Source organism: Bos taurus, chromosome 2 (genome assembly GCF_002263795.3).
Source record: "Bos taurus isolate L1 Dominette 01449 registration number 42190680 breed Hereford chromosome 2, ARS-UCD2.0, whole genome shotgun sequence".
Classification (NCBI taxonomy): domain Eukaryota; kingdom Metazoa; phylum Chordata; class Mammalia; order Artiodactyla; family Bovidae; genus Bos; species Bos taurus.
The window spans coordinates 29,817,379-29,844,687 of NC_037329.1; the positions used below are offsets into that span (position 1 = coordinate 29,817,379).

Genomic DNA, 27,309 nt, shown 5'->3' on the forward strand with positions numbered 1-27,309 from the left:
TGATTTTTTTTGGATAAAACGAAATAACTGTCAGTTCAGTTCAGTCGCTCAATCGTGTTTGACTCTTTGCAACCCCATGAACCGCAACACGCCAGGCCTCCCTGTCTATTACCAACTCCCGGAGTCCACCCAAACCCATGTCCATTGAGTCGGTGATGCCATCCAACCATCTCATCCTCTGTCATCCCCTTCTCCTCCTGCCCTCAATCTTTCCCAGAATCAAATAAGTCAGATCTTCATATCAGGTGGCCAAAATATTGAAATAACCGTACTACTTTTAAATTAATCCAAGGTAAAAATGTGGGTATAGATAAAATTGACTTCATATTGACAATAGTTGAGGCTGAGTACATAGGAGTTTATTATGCTTTCTATTTTTGTATATATTTGGAAACTTTCCATAGCAAATGTATAATTTAAACAAGCAAACAAAATAGAAGTAATAAAACCTTTTCTATGAATCATGGATGAAGCATGCTGTTTCTGACATGGCTTGGACAGAACTTAGCTTAGTTCTCCTTTATTTTTCTGTCTGATGCCTTGGAACATAAAATTTGAGCCTCTTATAAATACACATAATTTCTTTTACCTTTTCCTTATTTTTATTATATATGTTGTAGGACTCTTTGTTGTTGTTGTTGTTAAGGAAACTTCACTATTGAACAAGATTGGGTTATAAAATCAATGTTCTGTGATGCAGCAAAATTTTCCAAACTCCCTCTAGGAAAGCGGGTCCAACATTTTCTTTCGCGACCCTGAAGTACGCTATGGTGCGCTAGTTTTTCAAGATGTGGATAACTGTTCCTCTGTCCTTGTGTTTCAAGTCACCAGAATGGGAACGAAATCTCATCTCCAGGGAGAAGGTTGTAGGGACTCCAACCCATTCTTTCCTAAACATCCACACACCGTTTCCCCTCCCTCCACCCACACAGGAGCGCGAGCACACCTCTACAGCCACGTCCAGATTTGAACGCTGCAGGCTCACAACTGCCCCTGGCAGGCTCTAAGGGGACAGCTAGGCAAGGAGAGAGAGCAAGCAACTAGAGGTAAAGACCTGAGTTTGCTGCCTTTTCCTCCTCTCCCGCTCCTGTCCCTCCTATTCGCCTCTCTTGGCCCACCCCCAACCGCATCCCTGCCCTTCCTCTGTTCTCCATTCAGTCCTCTCCCCGCAGCTCCTCCTCACCCCACCTGCTCCTCTCGCCCCCTCCCTTCCCGAGCAGCGGGTAGAAGAGACGCCACAGCTGCTGCTGTTCCAGCCACAGCACCCGCCGCGGACCGTCCGGGTCATCATCACCCCGCCCACGCCCGGTGCGGAGGCTGAGGTCGCGCACTGGCCTGGGGATGAGGGAGTCGGCGAGCGTGGCGTGGCTGGGAGAGGGGCGGGAGGAGTGAGGAGGACTCAAAAGCAGCTTCCCGCGGCCGACAGGACTCCACTGCGCCTCTGCGCTGGAGAGGTCTTTTGGTGACTGACTGGACAGCCGCCCCAGAGACACTTTCTAGCCGGCAATTCGGTGGGGTCCGTTGACTGCTGAGCTGTCGTGATCTGGGTGGCATCAGCTGGTGAGGGCAGACGCCACCTCCTGAGCAACCAGAACTCAGGAAACCAGAGATCCCGGAGGAAAGAGAACCCAAGAGGAGAAAGGGGGTCCAGGGAGCCCAGCTGCTCAGGGTTCCCTTAGGTGCTGGTGGAAACCTGTCACATGGCAGCAAGTAAGTACCTTTTTCTTGCTGAGTGCCCGGTCCTGGGTTGGTGATAGCTGTCGTCTGCTGCCAGCCTTTGCGACCCACCCTGCCTGCCCCACCCCATACACACCCTTAGGGTCCCCAGTAGGAAATTCTGGGCTCAGATTAAGAGAACTGCTTCAACAGCAGCCACCGTCTGAATGTTTTCCCTGCACTGTATGTTGTGTGTGGTCAGTTTTCTCATCTCACCAGGTAAGCTTCTGAAAAAGCAAGATGCTCTGGTAGTGTAAAATTTCTAAACACCTTATATGGCAATGACTTTTTGGTTACATGGTACAATAATAGAACAGAAGGAATAAAAGCTTATGCCGGATAAAGTATACTTCTAGCAAATCTTATCTCTTAGTCCAAGTAACTTAGTGATTTCAAGGTTGGTGCTTTTCGTGTAAGAATCAATAGTATAAAATTAGCAGCACAAATGTGATAGGAAATGTCATGCCCAATTTTCATGGCTGGGCATTTTGGTACTGTTTGGATCAACAGGTTTTTGTTTCCATTTTTCCATTGTTTGGCTCTGTAAAATGCATACCTTCTAAAGGTTTTCTTTTGAAAGTGATGATGATGTGTTCATGACAACTCTGGTTATATGTTGCTTCTAATACTTAGGATATCGGTCTAAGAAGGATAAATGATGAATTCATGCGGAATAACACACTAATGGGTTCCTTTCATTAATGGAAATCATAGAGTCAAGTTTGGATATTGGCCAGAAATATCTCTTGAAATGGGAAGGAGTTTGGGTGGTGCTTTTTGTGAATATTTTTCTTCCTAGCTATCATGTAGTCTGTAGCAAATATAAGGAAGCTGGGCCCTGCTATGACCAGGCCTAATTCAAGTTTCTATAACCCAACCTCTAGTTTTACAAGTAGAGAAGACAAGACCCATGAGTAATAATTTGATGAGCTTACTTGGGTTAATCACTGATGAGCGAATCATTGAAGAAAACTTTGAATTTAATGTGGCAGAACTTTATTTTTGTTTATGTAAAATTGAAGTATTTTAACTTTTGATTAAGCTTTATGTTTCTTATTTGTAAATAAAAAAAAAAAAATTACAGATCCTGATAAGGACCAAATGACAGAGATTACATGAAGGGTTATGTAAAGGTAGTACCATGTATAACTACTGCTTGTATAAGGAATTGTTCCTCATTTTCATCCACTTCACTCTCTGGCTCTCAATTAAAGTCCAGTTCAATATAAGTTTTGACAGGCCTCACTAGAATGCACTAGAGAAAGCAAAATTCAAATTCAAGTCATGAACTGTTGCCACCAGTACAATTTAAAGTATATTCAACCTGTGAGCCTCCATCCTTACAAAACTGTGTGCCTTGGATAACAATTCATATTTAAACACTTTTGAATATTCTCAAAATATGCTTTATTATCTTTTTCTTTTTAGTTTTAAATTTTGTTTTGGGTATATGTTCTTACTTCCTTGGAATGAAACCATCAAATATTTGGATATTGCTGAATTTATTTGGTCCACTAATTAACACAGGGGAAGTCAAAGTTTAGGCATAAATACACTATTCCTGACTGCTGCTGCTGCTGCTGCTGCTAAGTCGCTTCAGTCGTGTCCGACTCTGTTCGACCCCATAGACGGCATCCCACAAGGCTCCCCCATCCCTGGGATTCTCCAGGCAAGAACACTGGAGTGGGTTGCCATTTCCTTCTCCAGTGCATGAAAGTGAAGCGTGAAAGTGAAGTCACTCAGTGCTGTCCAACTCTTAGCGACTCCATGGACTGCAGCCCACCAGGCTCCTCCGCCCATGGGATTTTCCAGACAAGAGTACTGGAGTGGAGTGCCATTGCCTTCTCCTGACTGCTAGGATTTATTAAAATTCTGCACTGAGAGGAGAAGTACTGTGAGCTCCTTTTTACTACCAGTGTATTCAAAACAATAGGAGAAAAACCTGAAATAGGACAGGCTCAGGAAAAGGAACCAACAGATTTCAGATGACAGGATACAGTGTTGCCATGTCAGTTACCACTGGAGAGGGAGCCCTGGAGCTAAGCACCTAGAAACTGGGTCCTCTGCTGTGGGAGAGGCTCTGGGAGGATAGTTGACACATTCCCACTAACTTTGTGCAGGTAGGATGAATACAGGCCTAAAGCACAGTGGAAATGGGAGCAACCATATTTTACTCAATGTCGCACTTAGGAAAGAAGTATCCTAATATGCCCTAGTCCTAGATCTCATTATGACAGGATCTGTAACACCACTGAGATAGTCAACCCTCAACCTACCACCACGACTTTCTCTTAAAAACTTATGGTGGAGGCATAAGCCTGAAAGAGACATTCTTTTATTCCTGGGAGTCTGGTTCCATGATTTCAGCTAACTCCTGTCACACCTGGTCCACTGTGACAGGACATCTACAAACTCTTTCCACCCTGACAAGCAATCCGCCATGTGCTGTCACCCACCATCATACGACACTAACTTGTATGGACAAACCTCATTTTCCCCTGAGTTGGTCCCCTTTTCTTCTATTAATATGGGCTAACCAAGGCCATGCAAACTAGGTCTTACCTCTGAAAAAGGTACACTTTTTCAGTGTACACTGAAAAAGGGAACCTTTAATATTAGAGAAAATTTTTGAGGTTGTACTCCATGCCGATACGGGGAACTCTCATTTGTCTAGATACCGTATCTCTATTGTGTACACAGCATTTCTGATTGGATTGACTCAGTTTGTTGCTGACTGAGGACAGCCAGCTCTGTGGACAGTTTTGATTGTGGTGACAGCCAGGTGCTGGATTGTATCAGCATCAAAGAGAAACTTAATGAAAATGTTGAAGCCCCCCTCAGGGAAATTTCTGATTTTAAAGATCAAAGATTACTCCGTCCAGGGCACTTGGTTTTAAACCAGGACATAAGAGGATGCTGACTGGGGGGCCATAGTCCCTGGTTGAATATATGGTGCTGAGTGGAATATTCCTTCTCTCCTTCTTTAAATGACACAGTGAGGCTCCCCATCCACCAACCTCTCATTCTTTGGGTTTTTGCTGAGACTGCATCGTCTAAGCACCTGATAAGGCTTTGGTTCTGGTCCATATCTGGTCTCACCCTAGTCTGTTTTATGGCTCCTCTCTAGTTGCTTTCCAATTTGAGAAGGAATTAGTGTCTGTGTATTTGGTTCTACATTTGAAAAGCTAGAGTAGTTTCAGGGTGGTATAAGTAGATCCCGTAAAAGCAGACCTATGGTTTCAGAGTGACCAGGAGCAGAGGTGAAGAGCCAATACTAAGAAGCCTCTAGGGTTCCAGTGACTATTCGAGTTCTAGAATGTTTTTAAAATTTGTGTTCCACAGATTTGGTGGAGCCTGAAACCATAGGCCAGAGGGTCTCAGGATTGCTAATGAGTCTAGAAGTTACATACAAAGCAAGCTCTCCTTTGTATTATTTTCATAGGAGCAAGAATACTTTCCTCCCTCTTGAGACCTTAGCTCTTTAGGTGGCCTCTGGCCATTTCTTCTGATCAAGGGTCTGATTGACTAGGGTCATAAAAATAGCTAGTTCTGGAAAGATTCTGGCTTTTCCCCAGTGTGCTTGTTTTGGTGGCCTGGACAGGCACAGCTATAAATTATTATCATATCCATAGAAACAAGGAAACAAGGGACCCTGCTAGTGAACCATGAGGTTGCCATAGAGAAGCTCAAGGGGGCCTACTTAAAACCCAGGCAACTTTCCTTCATGTTCCTGGAACTCTTCTCTGCCTCCACTGCCAGTTCTAACTCTTAACCCTGGTGGGAGTTCATTTCCCATAGACACTTTCTCTCCTGCATCCTATCAAAGCATGCATTGACCTTTCCATTGACCTTTCCTTAGGCTTGTTCTTTTAAGTGGATGTGAAAAGAGACTGGGTGCTAAGACTCTCTCATAAGACACTCTTGTCCGAATTTCTTCTCCTCAGTATAAATCGTAACACTGTGAATGTGTGGTATCTGAATTCCTGAACTGCCTCTCTCTGGAAAGATGACTTTTCCAAAGACCTGATCTCTTGGTTATATTAGTGAACCATCACTAGAATTCGAGTCTGTTAGATTTGAGGAGAGTTCAGGTGGCTCAGACAGTGAAGAATCCACCTGCAATGCAGGAGACCTGAGTTTGATCCCTAGGTTGGGTAGATTCCCCTGGAGAAGGGAATGACTCCACTCCAGTATTCTTGCCAGGTGGGTTAAAGCCCATGGGTTGCAAAGAGTTGGATATGACTGAGCAACTAACCCTTTCACCTTTCACTTCAGTTCTCAAAGAAGAACTTTTAATTTGGGGGAAAGATGGAACATAATTCCTTTGGATTTTTGCTGGTACTTATTTATTTCCAAGACTTCTTTCCTAAGTTTTAAATTCAGAAAAGTACCCAGAATGAAAAATTCTTAAGAAATAAAATCAAAGCAAAGTGGCAATACATACTTATATTTTTGAGAAAATTACTTATTTATTACTTTCTTCTGCAGAATAACATACTCTAGGAATGTGTTGGCTGAAATTTTCACAGTGAGGGAGTTGAGTCCAGAATTAAGTGTATGTATTGAAGCCAAATCAGGATGACCACAGCTGTAGGCAGAATCTAGGTTCAAGTGTAGAAGTCAGATAATCAAAGCTAAACAGAAAGTAAGCAACTGTAGTGAAAAATATGATCCCAAAGCAGAAAAAGAAATAGGCTGAAGTCACAGGGAACAGACAGCTATAAAATTCCAGGTGGATTGGCATTATTCTGGTCAATCTCCTTTATTCCTAAGCCTTCAGTGTGTAAACTTTACATTTCTGGATTTTAATAATGCATGTACACAATAAATTATGGTCAGATAGTACTTTTCAGGTGGCACAGTGGTAAAGAATCTGCCTGCTAATGCAGGAGACGCAAGAGACACGGGTTCAATCCCTGAGTCAGGAAGATCCCCTGGAGTAGGAAATGGCAACCCACTCCAGTATTCCTGCCTGGAGAATCCCATGGACAGAGGAGAGCCTGGTGGGTTACAGTTCGTGGGGTCACAAAGAGTCAGACATGACTGAGTGACTGAGCAAGCACGCATGAGTATAGAAATACTAACAAGAAAGCAACAGAGCTCTTTGACACCTTTTCAGTCCCTCTCCATAGACGTAGCAGTTTCTTCGTTTTAGAGGGAAAACATCATGCATGTGCAAGCATATATGCCACTGTGTAACTAATCCTCATAAAACATCTTAGTCAAAGATGTTCTTTGAATGCAGTGCAAGCTGTTCTCAACACTGTATTTTTCACTAAATAATTTATTTGGTGAATCTTTCCATATGAACTTAAACTTCAGCAACATATTCATAGGGCAGTTTAACTGCTGGGTGAAAGAGTTCATTCAGCATTATTTTAGGGAGTATTATCAAGCAGTCTTTCAGAAAAAAATGCAGTTGTTTACACTCTCAACTGAACCATGAGAGGGCCCATTACTTCTGTATCCTAGCCTGCCAAAGATGGCATCCATTGGGAAGAATCTCAAGTATGTCTCGAGAGTTTTACTGCTAAAATTATTGATTGTTTTAATCTTACCATATCTTTCAAAATACCGTGACTCATCTTTCCTGGTGCTTCCTTAAAGACAATTAAAATATTTTTGTATCCTTCATGAGAAAAAAGCAATGCATCTAATATCATTTGAGTTCTAAACCCTGGGGAAGAAAATACAATTGAGAACTCTTGGTGAAAGGGCTTTGCATCAGAGAATTTAGCTGTGAGTCATTACAGAAACTGGGAAAGATGAAATATAAGCCATAATACGTCTATGAAGTACAATCAAAAGGCTCCAATGAATAGAAATATGATCTAAATTCTTCACTTCACTAAAGCAGGTGTGGTTCCTATATTCTCAACAATCCAGAGATTCCAGTTAATCATTACATTAACTCTGTATCCCTCACTTATGTATGCAGTACATTCCAGTCTCCAAATGTTTACAGCCTTGTTACTACTATCATTACATTTTTTTGCAATTATCTGACTGTAATTGGTGCAAGAGGCTTGCTGCATTATCCATGTCTAATAGCATAATTGTCTCAAAATAGCTTGGAAAACATGTGAGAAGTCTTTTTACCCTTTATTTCCTATTTCCTGTCAGAGTGAAATTGACATTTGCTGTTATCACTTCTCTATGGATCTATGGTGCTAATTTTTGCTTCATTGTTTTTAGTTTGCATTCTCTTGCTGTACAGGTCTACATCTTTGTAGGTTATGCTAAATCTTTTGGTAAATGTATTAAGAGAATTAATATATATATATATATATTATCCCTTACAGAGTAAAACATTTCATAATTCTCTTTGGCAAAGCTACTCTAGCATCTGTTTCTCATGCCTAGGATCAAGTCTACCTTCCCAGAAAGCATATGGGTTGATTACTTAGATGCAGTAGTTTTAATTCCCTCAGGTGGGAAAAATGGAAGTGAAGAGGCTGTGAGTGCTCTGGACAGTCACCTCCTACATGTGCAATATCTGTCTTCCCAGCTTGACTGCATTACTGGTAGGCTGTGCTCCGGGAATCGAACTGAGGGACAGGGAAGCAATGCGTAACGGGATATGGAGGGAGAGAAGAAAACACTGACTTCCGGTAGCCCCTTTCTTCCCTGGCCTTCATGATCTCTAAGACGATGCAGCTGCAGTTGCTGACTGAGAATGCTGCTTATCCACACAGCCTCCTCCCTGGGAAATAAGCTGCAGAGGGGCCGAGCATGAGACGACTGGTTGAGTGACTGTGTCGTTCATCATCTAACTCAGAGGCTTTCCTTTGAAAAGGACAGTGAATGACATAAATAATTAGTTCTCAACAACAAAAATACACTCAAATTGTCCCTAGAACCCTGTGATTCCTGGTCATGCTACTGAACTATGAAACTGAGTGGGTCAGAAACAAAAGGAAAGGGTGGAAGGGAAAAGTTAGATTTATTATCTTGGGGGGAACTGGGAGCAACAGGATAAGGTGGATGTTCCAGTTGCATATTTTATTTCAAACTTTAGACCTGTTTTGCACCAGGACATATGTAGTAGAATGGCAACATCTGGTAAGGTCAAGGCACCCACAGAATCAGAAAAATTCTAGAGCTGAGGGAGATAAGGGGTCCAGAGAGGTGAAAAGCATGTGATCCTTTGGAGAAGTGATTTTCTAAAGCAAGTATTTGCCTCAGAAATTCTGGTATAAGCCTCGTTTGTCTCTCATACTTGGGATATCAGAGAACATAAAACAACATGTAATGATGTCTCTGCTTGCTTTATGAGAGTGGTTGGATGAAGCATGGCTATCAGCCAAGGAATCTTTCTCTCTAGCAGGCTGCATCAGGTTCATCCCAAGGGGCCCTAGCCCAAGATACTCTGAAATTGTCTGTCTGGGTTGGGCTGCTGACTCCTACATTTTCAATATTAGCACTAATATCCAGTCAAGAGCTGATATAATTCAAATCAGGTGCAACAAGAAGGTATTCTTTCCCTACAACTCAGTATCGGGATGTTGATCCAAGGCCACCATCCTCTCCCCTTCTTCTCAGAGGCCTCAGGATTCATAAACTGCATGTTTGACACTCTCACATCTAGTCAACCACCCAGGACCACATTATTGAAAGTTTTGTGCCCATCTCAAGCTAACCTAGAGCCAGAGTAGGTGCTGGAGGCTTATGGTTGGCCTTAGATGACAACTGGTCCAGAGCTCTTCCATCTGATTTGCAGATTTAGGGCACTGTTTGTGGATCTATGAGCTTAGTTCCACTGGTCAGAAGCTGAGCATAAATGAAGGGCCAAAAAAAAAAATCCACAGTTTCACTTCAGATTGAGAGGATGCTTAAGGAGGTCAACTGGTTGTGAATGATCCCAAAAGCGCCAAGGTATAGTTCTAGTTCTGTATTTTTAAGACAAATATTGAGATCATACCTTATACGTCAGGGGAACAAGTTGCATCAAGGACATTAGGACTGAAGACAGCTTATAGAATCTAGTTGCATGACAGAGCCCCTTTGAATTCCTTTGGAAAGTGGCAAAGAGTACTATTTTTTATTTTGTATTGTTAACTCCTAATATGGCTACTGGCCAGGAATTTTTGGTTAATGATCTAATAGATCTTTGGGTTCGTGAGAAGTACAATTCTAGGAAGATTCCAGTTCCATTACAATGTGCTCATTTTTTCAGTGTAACAAGGGGTAATTCAGAAATCCCAGAGGCCACTTTCACAAAGCAGTGGAAATTTTGAGAATACCTAGAAAAATTGGGAACATTGAGTGCTTTAGAATATTGAGTTAGACCACTTTCCTAGACTCACTGGTAGGGAACCAAAGCAGTTGTTTTCTTAGAAGATTCAAGTAAGACTTGTTAGGGTAGAATTAGCTTAACCTTTTATGTTGCTGGCAATTGGGCTTTCTGTTGCCTTTATCACTGTCAGAATAGTATTTTTTGTTGAGCTTGGAGACGCTCATTGGGATCCTATACCCAGTGATCTGCATCCCCACTTGGCATTTCAGCTGCCACTAAGCTTCCTGTTCATTGTTCATAGACAATTTGCAATCAGATGCAGATAGACTGTTAACTGACGCTGGCCGGGATTTCCTATTGTGTGTATTGACTGTGTCATTCTGAAGTTTAAGGTCCTTGACTTTGCTTCTTTCTTCAAGAAGAGAGATATTAATTCTCATTGTTGGAAAATTTGATGAACTCCCTGTAGAATCCAGACCCACTAGTGTTGGAGATGATTTGAATTTGCATCTCTTTTGCTTTGAAATAATATTTTTCAGAGATAACCAAGATAACTTGATTCTTACTTGTTTACAAGTCTGTCTCCCATTGCCCTTAAATTCAGTAACTATAACTTATTAATATTTACAGCACTGATACCTAGCTCAGTGGCACTTAATAAATACATGTTCCACAAATGACTGATAAATATATGAATATCAAAAGCAAACACCATGGTTAAACTTATTGCCCTATATGACATGTCAAACTGCAGTAACAATCTTTAAAGGAAAATTAGAGCTCACTTTTTAAAAACATAGCTGAAACCAAAAAGCTAAAATATAGAATTATAAACATATATGATTGTAGAGATATTTTTGAGAGACTTGAGAGATATATTTTTGAGAGTGCTTGCAACCACTTTCTACAACATGTGCTGTGTTAAGTCGCTCAGTCGTGTCCAACTCTTTGCAACTGCACGGACTGTAGCCAGGCTTCTCTGTCTGTCAAGATTCTCCAGGCAAGAATACTGGAGTGGGTTGCCATATCTTCCCAACCCAGGGATCGAACCCAGGTCTCCCACACTGCAGGCAGATTCTTTACTATCTGAGCCACCAGGGAAGTCTTCTGCAAGATAACATATTCCAATAATGTGTTAACAGGGGGTCTGAGATGGATTAGGACAAAGAAACTAAGGGAGGATAGAGTTGAGCAATCAGGAAATCTGAAGCCACCAAAAAGCCCAGAACTGGGACCTGAAGTAGGTCAAGGCTAAGTTAGGCACACATGTTTTTGTTGTTCAGTCTCCCAATCATGTCCAACTCTTTGTGACACCATAGACTGCAGCACACCAGGCCTCCCTCTCACCATCCCCCAAAGTTTGCCCAAGTTCATGTCCACTGCATCGTTGATGCCATCCAGCCATCTCATCCTCTGACGCCCTCTTCTCCTTCTGCCCTCAATCTTTCCCAGCATCAGGGATTTTTCCAGTGAATCAGCTGTTCACGTCAGATGACCAAAATACTAGACCTACAACTTCAGCATCAGTCTTTCCAACAAGTGTTCAGGGTTGATTTCCCTTGAGCTTGACCGGTTTGATCTCTTTGTTGTCCAGGGGACTTTCAGGAGTCTTCTCCAGCACCACAATTCAAAGGCATCAACTCTTCGGCACTCTGCCTTCTTTATGGTCCAGCTCTCACAAGCATGCATGACCACTGGGAAAACCATAACCTTGACTGAATGGACACTTGTTGGCAGAGTAATGTCTCTGCCTTTCAACACACTGTCTAGGTTTGTCATTGCATTCCTGCCAAGAAGCAGTTGTCTTCTGATTTCATGGCTCCAGTCACCATCCACAGTGATTTTAGAGCCCAAGAATAGGAAATCTGTCACTATTTCCACCTTTTCCCTTTCTCTTTGCATGAAGTAATGGGGCTGGATGCCATGATCTTAGGTTTTTTAATATTTAGTTTTAAGCCATTCTTTCACTGTCCTTCTTCACCCTCATCAAGAGACTCTTTAGTTCTTTACTTTCTGCCATTAGAGTGGTATCATCCACACACCTGAGGCTGTTGAGGTTTCTCCCGCCTATCTTGATTCCAGCTTGTAACTCATCCAGCCCAGCACTTCTCATGATGTGCTCAGCATATAGGTTAAATAAACAGCATGACAGCAGACAGCCCTGTCGTACTCCTTTCTCAATCTTGAACCAATCAGTTGTTCTATACAGGATTCTAACTACTGCTTCCTAACCTGCATACAGGTTTCTTAGGAGACAGGTAAGATGGTGTGGTATTCCCAAATCTTAAGAGCTTTCCACAGTTTCTTATGATCCATAGCCTTTTGTGTAGTCATTGAAACAGAGACAGGTGTTTTTCTGAAATTCCCTTGCTTTCTCTATGATCCAGCAAACGTTGGCAATTTGATCTCTGGTTCCTCTGCCTTTTCTAAACCCAGGTTGGACATCTGGAAGTTCTTTTTTTGCATATGCTAAAGCCTAGCATGAAAGATTTTAAACATGACCTTACCCACATGGGAGATGAGTGCAGTTGTTGGATAATTAGCACATTCTTTGATACTACTCTTCTTGGGAATTGGGATGAGAGTTGACCTTTTCCACTCCTGTGACCACTGGTGGGTCTTCCAGATTTGCTGGCATACTGAATGCAACACTTTGGTGACATCATCCTTTAGGGTTTTGAATAGCTCTCCTGGAATTCCATCACATCCACTAGCTTTATTAATAGCTGTGCTTTCTAAGGCCCAGTTGACTTCACACTCCAGAATGTCTGGCTCTGGGTGACTGACCACACCATCTTAGTAATCTGGTTCACTAAGATCTTTTTTGTACAGAGGAAAGACATGTATTCTTTCCATGTCTTCTTGATCTCTTCACTGTCTACTAGGTCTCTGCTGTTTCTGTCCTTATTGTGCCCATCTTTGGGCAAAGTGTTCCCTTGATACTTCTAATTTTCCCAAACAGATGTCTAGTCTTTCCCCTTCTGTTCTTTTCTTCTGTTTTATGCACTGTTCATTGAAGAAGGCCTTCTTGGCTCTCCTTGCTAGTCTTTGGAACTCTGCATTTAGTTGTATGTACCTTTCACTTTCTCCCTTGCTTTTCACTTCTCTTCTTTTTTCCAGCTATTTGTAAAGCCTCCTCCGACAACCACTTTGTCTTCATGCTTTTCTTTTTCTTTGGGATAGTTTGTTCACTGCCTCCTGTGCAATATTATGGACCTCAGTCCATAGTTCTTCAGGCACACTGTTAACTAGATCTAATCCTTTGGATCTATTCATTACCTCCACTGCATATTCATAGGGGATTTGATTTAAGTCATACCTGGCTGGCCTAGTGGTTTTCCTGGTTTTCTTTAGCTTAAGCCTGAATTTTGCTATGAGAAGCTGATGATCTGAGCCACAGTCAGCTCCTACTCTTGTTTTTGCTGACTGTATACAGCTTCTCAATCTTTGGCTACAAAGAATGTAATCAATTTGATTTTGGTATTGACCATTTTTTGATGTCCATGTGTAAAGTCATCTCTTGTGTTGTTGAAAAAGGGTGTTTGCTATGACCAGTGCATTATCTTGGAAGAATTCAGTTAGCCTTTGCGCTGCTTCATTTAGCCATTCCCTCCTCCAGGGGATCACATTTAGTCAGAATTCTCTGCTATGACCTGTCCATTTTGGATGGCCCTACACAGCATGGCTTATAGCTTCATTGAGTTATACAAGCTCCTTCACCATGACAAGGCAGTGATCTGTGAAGGGGTTGGCACACACAATGAGGAGAATTAACCAAAATTGGCTAAACCCTGGGCAGAACACAACTGTAGAGAGTATAAAGACAAGAGCCAAAAATCAAATCATTTAAGTCAGGAAAGGGTGAAATAATCTCAGGGGCAAGAAAAAGTTGTATTAAAGAAAATGTTAGCTATACCGGAGTAAAGATATTCCAACACAGGAAAAATCCAAGAATATTAGTTATGCAGCAAGTGGAGTGAAGGCTGAACCAGTTTTTGGCAGCTAGAGTTTATATACACAGGGGAATACAGTAGCTATTTTCATCAGATGTTTGATCTGCCCTAACAGCTGCCTTTCAGTCAGTCCTCACATGTAGAAATATTTCTGTTGTCCTCATATGTAGAAATATTTCTAGCTGTGCCACTTTAAATCATCAGGTTATAAACGTGGCATGTTTTGAATTATACTTGTTACAGTCCAAACTTGAGTTGACTTTGATACAATTCTTGCCAAAATCTTACTTTAGCAATTCAATTTTTTAGAAAAGCAGTCTAATGGACAGATTAACTATTAATCTTTCTATATTTTCCAGGCATTTGTGCTATATTAAGATCAATCACCAGAAAACACAGTGCCTGGATCATACTTCATAAATTCCCCACAGAAATGCTTTTACTGAATTATGATTTAATGATTAATAATTTACAGTCTGCACTCAGCTGTCTAAAAGTTATAGGCAAGCCAGTTTCATTTGATTAAGTGCTTCCATTTCTTTGTCATACTATAGAAGCCAGTGTCCGCTATCTATTTATTCATCTAGTCAACAACCATGTAGTCTCATTCAACATCAAAATCATGACTAAAGGAGTCTTTTGGTATCACTGACAGGGTAGGGAGAGAGAATTAACAGTGGCAGTCAGTACTGTGGAGCAGGCTCACATATATAGTCTGGTTTCATGTTGATGACCCTGTGAGATACAGGAGGGGTTCCGAAGTTTACCATTAAAGTCTCATAGCTAGTAGGTGGCAGACTGAGGAATCAAAGATTGTTGTGCTGTGAAGGGATAACAGAAAGAAAAAGAAGACTATATTTGGACTATACATATAGAATGTGTGTGTGTATGTTAGTCACTCAGTCATGTCTGACTCTTTTTCAACCCCATGGACTATAGCCTGCCAGGCTCCTTTGTCCATGGGATTTCCCAGGCAAGAATATTGGAGTGGGTAGCCTTTCCCTTCTTGAGGGGATCTTCTCCACCCAGGCATCAAACCTGGGTCTCCTGCACTGAAGTCAGATTCTTTACTATCTGAGCCACAAGGGAAGCCTTGTGGCAAAAATATTTTCATTAATGCTGGCATCTTTGCAATAAGTTTATGACATCCCTTTGTATCTACTTTTAAGGACAATAGGTTTTATATACATAAACTTAATAATGTTTCTTAGTAGTTAGAATATATCCCTAAAAATATAAAAGAAACATTTTTACTTAATATGAAATGATATTTGTAAAATGTTTTGATTTTGTTCATTCAATGCTGCATAGGTTTAGTTTATCTAATATTTAACCCAAACTTTTAGGTCATATGATACTCTGAAAATTTAATTCAAAGATTCTAGGATTGGAAAGTTCTAAGACTACAAGGTCACAGTCAATGAATAACTCTTCTATAGATGGAATGATTTGAATTTTATCAACATTCTGATCCCATTTGAAGACCTTCCAGTTTACATGCATGCCTTTTGGGTGTGGTCATGGAATACAGCAGAAGAGAGAGTAACTGCCTCCTCCATTTTCCTTCAGTATAAATAAAGGTTATATTAACTTTCTTGGTAGACAAAATCAGCATTGATTTATATTGCAATTACTATTAAGTAAATCCCCTTGGCAGTTTTCTCTGCTGCAAATATATACTGACTGCATTTTGCAGACAGGATGTTTGGGTTCAAATTTCAAAACCTGATGCATATTGCCACTATACTATTATTCTAATAAATTTGACCAATCATTCTAAGATATGACATTATATCACAGTTAAAAATTTTTATTTACTTTGAACCTATTATGTGCCAATCACTGTACTAGGCATTTCATTCACATTATTTGATTTTATCCTTACTTAACGTGAATAGGATCCCAATTTTATGACTGACAGTTTCAAGAATATAAGTAATTTAACTGAAACCTCTAAGAACAGAACAGAATTAGTAACAGAATTTAGGATTTCAATGTAAGTCTAATTCCTAAGTTTGTGATTTTGTTTATATTAGCCTATAACCATGAGCCATTAAGGAACAATTCAAGGAACTCCATGTAAGGAGTACAATTTTGAAGGCTTTTAAATTTTTTAAAGGAAGATTCTCTATGTAAGTAAGAGAAAACTTCAGTTGTTTGTAGTGTGTCTTCATAAATTGTACTTATTCAAAGCATTTTGATTCCCCTCAACAAAATTTGATATGTGAGGTATTACTATGTTATTGCTGTTCATTCATTCATGCGTGCCTGGCTCTGCCACCCCATGAATGACAGCATGCCAGGCTTCATTGTCCTTCAGTATCTCCTGGAGTTTGCTTAAACTCATGTCCTTTGAGTTAGTGATGACATCCAACCATCTTACCCGACTCTGTCACCCTTTTCTCCTCCTGCCCTCAATCTTTCCCAGCATCAGAGTCTTTTCTAATGAGTTGGCTCTTTGCATCAGGTGGCCAAAGTATTGAAGCTTCAGCTTCACCATCAGTCCTACCAGTGAATATTCAGAGTTGATTTCCATTAGGACTAACTGGTTTGATCTCCTTGCTCTTCAAGGGACTCTCACGAGTCTTCTTCAACACCACAGTTTGAAAGCATCAGTTCTTTGACACTCAGCCTTCTTTATGGTCCAACTCTCACATCCATACATGACTACTGGAAAAACCATAGCTTTGACTATATGGACCTTTGTTGGCAAGGTGATGCCTCTGCTTTTTAATACACTGTCTAGGTTTATCATGGCTTCTCTTCCAAGGAGCAAATGTCTTTTAATTTCATGGCTACAGTCACTGTCTGCAGTGATTTTAGAGCCCAAGAAAATAAAGTCTGTCACTATTTCCATTTTTTCCCTATTTGCCATGAAGTGATGGGACCAGATGCCATGATCTTTGTTTTTTGAATGTTGAGTTTTAAGCCAGCTTTTTCACTCTCCTCTTTCCATGTCTGGTTCTCACTGTTACTTCTTGACCTGCATACAGGTTTCTCAGAAGGCAGGTAAGGTGGTCTGGTATTCCCATCTCTTTAACAATTTTCTAGTTTGTTGTAATTCACACAGTGAAAGGCTTTGGTGTAATCAGTGAAGCAGAAATAGATGTTTTTTCTGGAATTCCCTTAGTTTTTCTATGATCCAGTGCATGTTAGCAATTTGATCTGTTGTTCCTCTGCCTTTTCTAAATCTAGCTTGTACATCTGGAAGTTCTTGGTTCATGTACTGTTCATGTACTGTTCAAGCCTAGCTTGAAGGATTTTGAGCATATGGTGTGTATAAACAATTATTAATGGTCCTTTAATAAGTATTTTGTGCATGATTGAAGCAAGTTATTTGAAAAACAGGTAAATTTTTTGATGTGCAGTTATTAGTTTTCACTAATTTACAAAGAGGGTTCCAAGTTGATATATGTTAATATTTCTATTCCATATTTCTCTCTTTAAAATTGCTTAACACCCCATCCTTGCAATATTCTTTGAGAGTCTTGGGCATAAGCAGACATTGCTATTATGAAAATGTCCCTCTCTGTGGTTACAAATGACTGAACCAAGGGAAAATAAATCCATTGAATAGACTGAGTATCTTTTTATTTACATTTTTGGAAATAGAATTTATAGGTGGGAGTTTAAATTGAAAAATCAAATAAAGTTGAAGCAGGGGTAGCATTTTGTTCTATATACATTCTTAGAAGTGAGCATAGAAAGTCATTCTTTAGATACCTAATGCAGTAGGAATTAAAAGAAAAGCCAAGAAAACTGTGATGTCATGAAAGGTATAAGGAGTTGTCCCAGTGATTATTTTGCATTTTTATATTTCAGAATTAAGAAATGGACTATGTATCCTCTCCTTGGATGTCTGGAGATTATCATTTGTGTAGTTAAAATATCTCTTACAAGCCACTTATTTAAAGCTGTTACTAGTTTGATTCTCACAATGATTTATACTCCATTATTGTTAACCAAGTTATTTTTTTCCCTTACTTTCCACTAATAGCAAGTAATGGATTCAACTATTAAAAAACTCAATTTTACACAACAGAGGAAAATTCTGGATTAGTGTATCTGTGTGTATGTTACATATGTATGTGATTTCTGTCTTATGACATACCATATCAATAGGATAAATTTACCTAAGGTTGGCACTATAAGAGACAAAATATATATACAGAAAATGCTGCAATATCAAGTACAAAATTTCTGATCACTGCTTGCAGTAGTAGAATTGCAGTGAGGGTTAAAGAGAATGTATAAAGAATAGTCAGTTGTCACTGAGTAGAGTCACTTGAAGAGTTGGTTTTGACAGAAATTGGGCTGGAAAAAATCAGCAAAAGAACATATTTCTATGTAAAAGGAAATAATGTTTCATAAATGGAGAATTGATACATGAAATTATATTTAATGAAGGCTAATTCAAGTGGCCTGTAGAATAACTTGAAATAGATAAAGACTAGAATTGAGAAAAACCTGTAAAGACTACTGGAGCAATCCACAGATAGAATTACAAAAATGGCTACCTTGATGTAGGTGTATGAACAATGGATAATATTTAAATAACTGATGGAAAACTATTGTAAGAAAATTAATTTTTTCTAAGGAATTAGTGACAAAGAAAAACATTTTGTGAGTAATTTTCAAAGTAATGAGTTTATATGTAATTTTACAATGACTGTTAGGTTAAAAAGTAGTTTTAGTCTTGGGAAAAAACAACAAATTTTGTTTTTACTTGTTAAATTGCTGTCATTGGTGGGTTGACACATAGATGACTGAGGGAAGGGAGTGTTTTGGGAAATGTACTTGGTGAATACCTATTTATAGTAGTTAAACTCTGTGTTTGCCTATATATTTACCAAAAAGATGAGGTAAAAGAGGGAAAAGCAAAACTTTAAAGGATATCAAAGTTGAAATTTTGGGGGAAAAACTAAGTCAAAGGAAGTGATCAGAGCTGTAGGAAGAGATACAGAAGAGTGGGTCACAGAGCCAATGAAAATTGAGTTTAGAGAAGGAAAGTCTAGTCAATGACTAAATACAGCTGAGAGTGAAATGATTGGGTTTGGTCTTCCAACCATCTGTAGCCACTTTAGAACTTTTTCATTACAGGGGAGAAACTGAAAGGCAGATTTCAGCAGATGAAAGAGGATTCAATGGATGAGTAAATGAAATAGAATGAGTTATTGATGAAACTACAAATTAAGTCTAATATTAAGGGAAACAAAACCAAGTTTAACTCAGTCGTGTCCGACTCTTTGCAACCCTGTCGGCTGTAGCCCACCACGCTCCTTTGTCCATGGGATTTTCCAGGCAAGAGTACTGGAGTGGGCTGCCATTTCCTTCTCCAGAGGATCTTCCCGACCCAGGGATCAAACCCAGGTCTCCCGCATTGTAAGCAAGATGCTTTACTGTCTGAGCCACCAGGGAAATCCTAATATTAAGGGAAACAAAACCAAGATTTAAAAAAAAAAAAAAAAAAAAAACCAAGATTAATAACTCAGATTTCTCTTAAGTGCAGGAATTTTCATGGAGTGCGTTGTTTGCCATTCCCTTTCATTCATATCCTAGCCTTTTGTATTTTAATTTTTTCCTTTATTATATCCAAATCTTATATAGAAATGAAGAAAATACTTTTCTTGCAGGGGCAAAATTGAAAATGGTTTCCCCAGAACCTAAGAGCCTGGTCCCTTTCACCAGAGAGTCTCTTGAAGTTATGGAACAGCATAGTGCTAAAAAGCCCAGTGAGGAAGACAAAGAAGATTTAAAACCGAACTGTGACTTGGAAGTTGGAAAAGAGCTTCCATTTGCTTATGGAAATCTTCCTCAAGCAATGGTGTCAGAGCCATTGGAAGATGTGGACCCATACTACACTAATAAAAGGGTAAGGATTAATTAAGTTTACTGTGGCTATATTTTTATTTATTTTCCAGACATGCAAACAACTGTAATTGAGAAAGAATGAAAAAAGACAGAAGAATAAGTGAAGAGGTAATTTTAAGTTACAGAAAACTGGACAAAACATTTCACATATATTTGAGATTTTTGTCAAAACTGATTATTTGCCTGGTAGATTAGTTTGTTTGGGATAACTGTACTTTGTATGTAATAAGCTATACTGGCATACCTTAATGTTTCATTTTATGGGAGCATCATGGTTGGCTATTTAAGGGTATTGATTTTAAAATAACTATAATATAAAATTTCAATTATATGTACACCAGTTTCAACTGTTCAACTTGATGTGCTTACTCAGCAGTTAGGGAAATAAAACCAAACTATATTTCATTCATAAATTTTATTCACTCATACAGTCACATCCTATCTTATTCCCAGAATGATTTGAGAAAATTACTAAATATTTGACAATTCAGCAAGAAGCACAAAATGATGAAAATAAAAACGATTATGCTTAGAAAAGACAGAGATCTGTGCGGACTGACAAAGCTGGAATAATCTTGAATTACAGCTTCAGGAACACTTCAGTTTTTACAAGGCAAAAATCTTCTGTGAACAGTCAAGAGCAGAGATTAATTCTGAAATAAGGAAGAGGTGGGCTGATGATAGAACTGGAACCCTGTAGTTGTTGTAAATTGTGGGAAATAAGATGAGAGAATGGAGATGACAACATGGCTTTAATGTGATGGCCAAAGTACTGATGTGATCAAAGCAATGTTTAAGTAAGATTAATCTAGAGACTTCTACATTACTATTTCGTGGTAATGATAGAGTCAGAAAGATGAAATAGGAGAGAGACTAATCCAGGCCTGAAGTCAAGAAGTCTGGATTCTAAGAGTGCCTTGGAGACAGAGGTGACACACTTGAGAAGAAACAGCAGGATTTGAAGACTGGTTAATCACTTCATGGGAAATAGATGGGGAAACAGAGCAAACAGTGTCAGACTTTATCTTTTTGGGCTCCAAAATCACTGCAGATGGTGACTGCAGCCGTGAAATTAAAAGACGCTTACTCCTTGGAAGGAAAGTTATGATCAACCTAGATAGCATATTCAAAAGCAGAGACATTACTTTGCCAACAAAGGTCCGTCTAGTCAAGGCTATGGTTTTTCCTGTGGTCATGTATGGATGTAAGAGTTGGACTGTGAAGAAGGCTGAGTGCCAAAGAATTGACACTTTTGAACTGTGGTGTTGGACAAGACTCTTGTCCAACACCACAGTTCAAAAGACTGCAAGGAGATCCAACCAGTCCATTCTGAAGGAGATCAGCCCTGGGATTTCTTTGGAAGGAATGATGCTAAAGCTGAAACTCCAGTACTTTGGCCACCTCATGCGAAGATTTGACTCATTGGAAAAGACTCTGATGCTGGGAGGGATTGGGGGCAGGAGGAGAAGGGGACGACAGAGGATGAGATGGCTGGATGGCATCACTGACTCAATGGACGTGAGTCTGAGTGAACTCTGGGAGTTGGTGATGGACAGGGGGGCCTGGCGTGCTGCAATTCATGGAGTTGCAAAGAGTCAGACATGACTGAAAGCTTCTGACAAAAATGAAGTAATTATAAAAAAAGGTCAAACTTGGGGAAGGTAAGAATTAACCCCATTGTGGACAAATGTAATTTGATATTTTTTGATATTGTAGTACATTCAATACTTTTACCAAATGGGTGAAAAGAAGATGAATCAGTCCCAGGTGGCACAAGTGGTAAAGACCCCACCTGTCAATGCAGGAGATGTAAGAGATGTGGGTTTGATCCCTGGATAAGGAAGATCCCCAGGAGGAAGGCATGGCAACCTTCCACTCCAGTAGTCTTGCCTGGAGAATCCCAAGACAGAGGAGCCTGGCGGGTTACAGTCCATAGAGTTTCAAAGTCAGACATGACTGAAGGGACTTAGCATGCATGCTGGATGGAAGGCAAAGAGATCATTCTGTTAATCACAACTCTTTCAAATACTTTGCATGGTGGAAGCATGTTGACATTTTACAGTATAAGTGTATATATTAAAAAGATTCCAATATCCTTATATGCCTTTTATGCTATACATTATATAATGTTATTATATTGTAGTCTATATAATGTTTGCAATGTGTAATATGAGGGCTTCCCTGATGGTGCATGGATTCAGTCATTGGGTCAGGAAGATCCCTTGGAGAAGGAAATGGCAACCAACTCCAGTGTTCTAGCCTGGGAAATTCCATGGACAAAGGAGCTTGGCAGGGCTACAGTCTATGGGGTTGCAAAAGAGTTGGATGGGATTTAGGGACTAAACAACAACAGCAATGTATAATATGGTTATGCATACAACACATGAATGAATTTTCCAAATGGATATGTATGTATAACAAAAGTGCATATATGTGTGTGTATACAATTCTGTGTGTTTATATATGCAGACACATACACACATATATTATGTGTATCTGTATTTTACACACATAAGTGCTTTTTAAGACATTTCTGATTTTTCTTTTTTTGGACAGTTAATACTTCAGTATACCAGCAGATTAGTTTTACATGATATAAATTTTTGTGTTAAATATATTTATGTCAATGATAAAATACAAGCATGGTTACATACCATAGAAAATTACTGATGACTAAGATAATGTTTGCATGAATTGGGTGGGTCACTTTTGCTACTGCAGTCTCATACCTTATTTGCTTCAAAATAAAATTAACTTATTTTACATTTATTGAATTTTAGTATGCTAAAGTGGATACTCTTGAGCCATCAAGCTATAGATTTCTTTCTATTACATCAATTCTGCAGGAAAAATAAGGATTGGTGTGTGGCAAATGGTTTTCTTAGGTAGAACACTGGCAAAAAATGTGTGGTAGATAAGCCTAAATATGAATAAAACTAGCTTAAAAACCTTTCCATTTGATTTAATCTGTGAATGGATATCAAAATTTAAGTATAAATGTTAGACTTCATGACTGAAATGGTCATTGGAAAATGTTGCATAATTGATAAGATCATAATTCTCAGTTCTAATTTCACTTGATTTTCATTTTTTCTTCTTATAGACTTTCATAGTATTAAATAAAAAGAGAACAATATTCAGATTCAATGCTACCTGGTGTACATTGTCTCCTTTCAATTCAATCAGAAGAGCAACCATTAAGATTTTGGTACATCCATATCCTTTTCTGTTGGTTTTAAACTGTACTAACATCAAATGAAACTATTCTATTCAAATATTGCTGCAGTAAACTTTTTAATTAACATATCATTTTATGTCAAACTGAAATCTTGGTTATAAATCCAGTGTGTTCCATATTTGAAAATACATTTTAAATATATTTTCTAGTGCACACAAGTAGTGGTAGCAAATCTTAATCCTCGTTGCTTTTCAATATAAATAGTACATTTTTGAAACTTAAGAAACTGTGTGATCTCATGTGTGTACATACATATAAACAGATTATAGAAATGTATTTTAAACATTATTTTTATTACTATTGTTCCTTGACTGTAACTTACCTTTTTCCGACTATTCATTTTGGTCAGCGTCCTGACTGACTGCATATATATGTCCATGACTGATTTGCCAAAATGGGGGCCAGCATTGCAGTAAGTTATATAATTTTATTGTGTATAATCGCATATATGATTATATTTTATATTTAACACATTGTTATAGTACATTATATACTACATATTATGACATGGTACAAATTAATATTTATAATTTACATGTAATATACATTATACATAATATAATACACATATTCCACAATTGATAAATTTTCTGAATAAAATATATACACATGTTGTTAATCAATTTTAATGTTTTTCTTCCCATCATTACTCTTAATTGGATTTTAAATGCTTCTATTTCCCAGCATGTTAGGTTCACAAGATAGAGATGCTTGAGCCTTTAGCTATATATGTGTTTATGTCTGTGGCTTCATGTAAGTGAGGCTTTATTTTTATTCTAATGATTGATATATTTCAATGCTTCAGATTTTCCTTACTATTGCAGTCCCACACCAAATTTGTTTCAAACTCAGATAACATTTTCCTGTCTAATTTTCCTGTCTATTCTTTAGAAAGATATCTTTTTATTCCTTTCTGTTCTACTTCTCTTTCCTTGGGGGTGTGAGTAGCTTACCTTGCATTAGAATACAAAAATGGAAAGGCCCATTAGGTTTTCTAGAGAAGAAAAGCTTCTTGATGCCACCCCTCAAGGTTTCTATTCTTAAAATTAGTTAACTTTGGAAGGTAAATATGTATTATACTGATTCACTGTAAAAATTTTTGTATATGTAGATAATAAGTTCTTTCATACTTGCCTACATTTTGTTACTTATTGCTGGACTCCCAATGTGGGATAAATTTGATATTTTGTGTTTGTTCTTTACTTAAATATATATAAACATAACCCTGGGCTAAAATTTGTTGAAAAAAAATTGATAGCCAAATCTCATGGTTAATGTTTTAAGACTCAGGAAGCCCTAACTAAAGCCCTATCCTATGGTTGTCTAGTTGGTTGGTTGATTGATTGCCAAATAATTATCATAGACATATATTTCAGAATTATGAAATATTGGTTTCATTTTTAATATGAAAAGTCATATGAAAATTATGTGAAATTTTTTCTGCAGGAATACTTTGCTTGGAATTTATACATTTGAAATACTTGTAAAACTCATTGCAAGAGGCATCTGGGCAGGACCCTTTTATTTCTTTGGTGATTCATGGAACTGGCTTGATTTCAGTGTAACTTTATTTGAGTGAGTACTCCTTTTAAGTTGCAAACATCATAATATTTGCTTGCTAAGAAAATGCTTTTCATAAAGAAACATTGAGGTTGACAGAATTTTCTGCCTGTAAAATTCTATGAGTACAGAACGATTCATAAATCATAGACATAGTGAGTTCTCTTAGGCAGCTCCAACTGAACTAATCCTGACTATGCATTGAAAATTAAAGGAATGGGAATCTCTGTTTTCTACCTGAAGCAAAAACAATAGAGGAATAAATTAAAGGAATAATAATCTCTGTTTTCTACCTGAAGCAAAAACAATAGAGGTTGAATTTTTTGCACTTGAGGTGATTATGTTCGGTGACCAGAAAATATCCTGGAGACCTAGGAGAGGATTCCAACATATTTGATTCTGTTAATCTATATTGCTTAAGAACAGGAAATATTCTAATTATCAGAATAAGATATTTTATATACATGCACATTTTTCTAGAATGATACATTAAATTCTAATAATTTACACATGTATTAATTTTTTTCAATCCTTCTATTTAATGTACTCTATTTTATGGCTAAAGAAATTGTCACAGGCATCAAATTCCTGTTAAACATAATTTAAAGTAATACTCTATTTGTAGAGTTAGTGTCAATTTTTTTAAAAAAGAAATAACCTTTATAATGAACAGATTAGTTTCTTCCATGTAGTGAGCAGTCAAAAAATAGTATCTAATATCATTGAAATTATTATCAGTACTTCTGAAGTCACTAGTATTATTTCTCTTCTTGCCATTGCTATTAGCTAAAATTTGGCTAACGCAACTAAGGGCTCTCAGTATGTGAAGATGCTTTGCTATGAACTATACATTGATTAGGAGAAGGCAATGGCACCCCACTCCAGTACTCTTGCCTGGAAAATCCCATGGACAGAGGAGCCTGGTGGGCTGCAGTCCATGGGATCGCTAGGAGTCGGACACGACTGAGCGACTTCACTTTCACTTTTCCCTTTCATGCATTGGAGAAGGAAATGGCAACCCACTCCAGTGTTCTTGCCTGGAGGATCCCAGGGACGGGGGAGCCTGGTGGGCTGCCGTCTATGGGGTCGCACAGAGTCGGACACGACTGATGCGACTTAGCAGCAGCAGCAGCATACATTGATTAACTAATTTAATCTCCCCCAAATCCTCAGAATTAGAAAGTACCCTTATTCTTACTTTTTACATTTGAGGAAACTGAAGCAAAATAGGTTAAGTAATTTTTTCATATCACACAACTAGTAAATAGTAGAGTCTATATTTCTCTACCAGCAGTCTGGCTCTAGAGACTGTGTCCTTAACCAACATACATTTGACTTCTGCGACCATCACCGTCACCACTGTCATCGTCATCACCATCATTATCAGCACCAGGAGTTTAAATACTTAAAATAAATCTTATTCCTTTCAAAAGCTATGTATTTTCTTATTTTAACTATATTTTCAAACCAATAAGATTGCAAAATACGAACATAATATAGAGTATTTGATGAAATTTTGACCACTTAAAGTGTCAAGCTTTTATAAACTCTCATAATTTGTAGATTAATGTTTACTTGATTACCTTGCACTGTAGAAATCTTTGCCTTCCAATCAATAATAAACCTGTTTGCAAAATGCAATAATGAAAGCGAGTGAATATTTGCATATCTGGTTTTAGAAACAAGCTTCAAATATTATAAAAAGCCAAATGTCAGTAACATAAACTCAATATGATTTATAAACGACTTTAATTTAATTCCACAGGCATATTTCAAGATATTCACCTCTAAATTTCATTTCAGTATGTAGAATTATGAGAAATTTGAGAATTTTGAAAATTATTCCTTTAAACCAAGGTAAGAAAAAGCATCAAGTTCTCTGTCTTCATTTTGTTTCATGTACTTCCATGTATTCGTTTGAACGGCCTTGCCATTGCTTAGAGAAATGTTGTTAAACAACGTTTCATCTTTGAAATAAATGAATATAAGATCAAATATCAAATTTATTTGTCACTCCTGGAATGGAAAGGAAAAAAATACATTTGTTACTTATTTGAAGTGATTTCAATGCTTATGATAACAAAATGTAGAACTCAATCAAAATAAGTTACTTCCTTATTTTTTCCTGTTTCTTTAATTTTATGTCTTAAATATGAAATACTAAAATTGTCCTTAGACTTCTGAATGAATTAGCAGTCCAGACAGTTATCTAATCCATCCTCTTCTTTTCCTCATTGAATCTAAGAGCCAGTTGAAATGAACAAAGTTATATAAAATAAGTACCCTTTTACTCTCAGTGCTTGGATAGGACGTATTCCACATGCCACAACATTCAAGAAGGTTCTGTTAAATAATGTACAGCCATGACCACATTGATGGAAGATGCAGAGGAGTAATTTACACATCCCATTACTGAATGTGTCTTAGGGAAGCCTACTAATACCTTCTGATTTGTTGTTCAGAATGAATAAAAACAATAAGATAGGAAACTTCACTCAGAGTTTTTTTTTTTGGCTGTTGAGTCAGAGGTTTTATCAAATAATTGAATGAATAAACCCACGAAGTAGTGTGATAACACCAAAAATAAGATCTGCAAGGAACGTTCGTCTACTGGAACATCATGAAGAAGGCCAGATAAATGCATACTCTGTACTTGGAGTCCAGGCTGGGCAAAACAGCAAAAACATTGGGGAAATGTGATAATAGATGCCTAACCTTGTGGATATGACTTCACT

General features: G+C 38.3%; 1 protein-coding gene across 1 annotated transcript in view; it reads left to right on the plus strand.

The window, feature by feature from the left end:
• Positions 1 to 1,355: 1,355 nt before the first annotated feature.
• Positions 1,356 to 27,309, plus strand: part of SCN7A (sodium voltage-gated channel alpha subunit 7) — an 81,154-nt gene continuing 55,200 nt past the window's right edge. The window contains exons 1-6 of the mRNA XM_010802033.4: positions 1,356 to 1,710; positions 19,539 to 19,777; positions 22,880 to 22,992; positions 23,337 to 23,426; positions 24,461 to 24,589; positions 26,340 to 26,431. Of these exons, the coding sequence (XP_010800335.2) occupies positions 1,701 to 1,710; positions 19,539 to 19,777; positions 22,880 to 22,992; positions 23,337 to 23,426; positions 24,461 to 24,589; positions 26,340 to 26,431 (673 nt within the window). The 5' untranslated portion in view covers positions 1,356 to 1,700. The remainder of the gene's footprint in view (positions 1,711 to 19,538; positions 19,778 to 22,879; positions 22,993 to 23,336; positions 23,427 to 24,460; positions 24,590 to 26,339; positions 26,432 to 27,309) is intronic.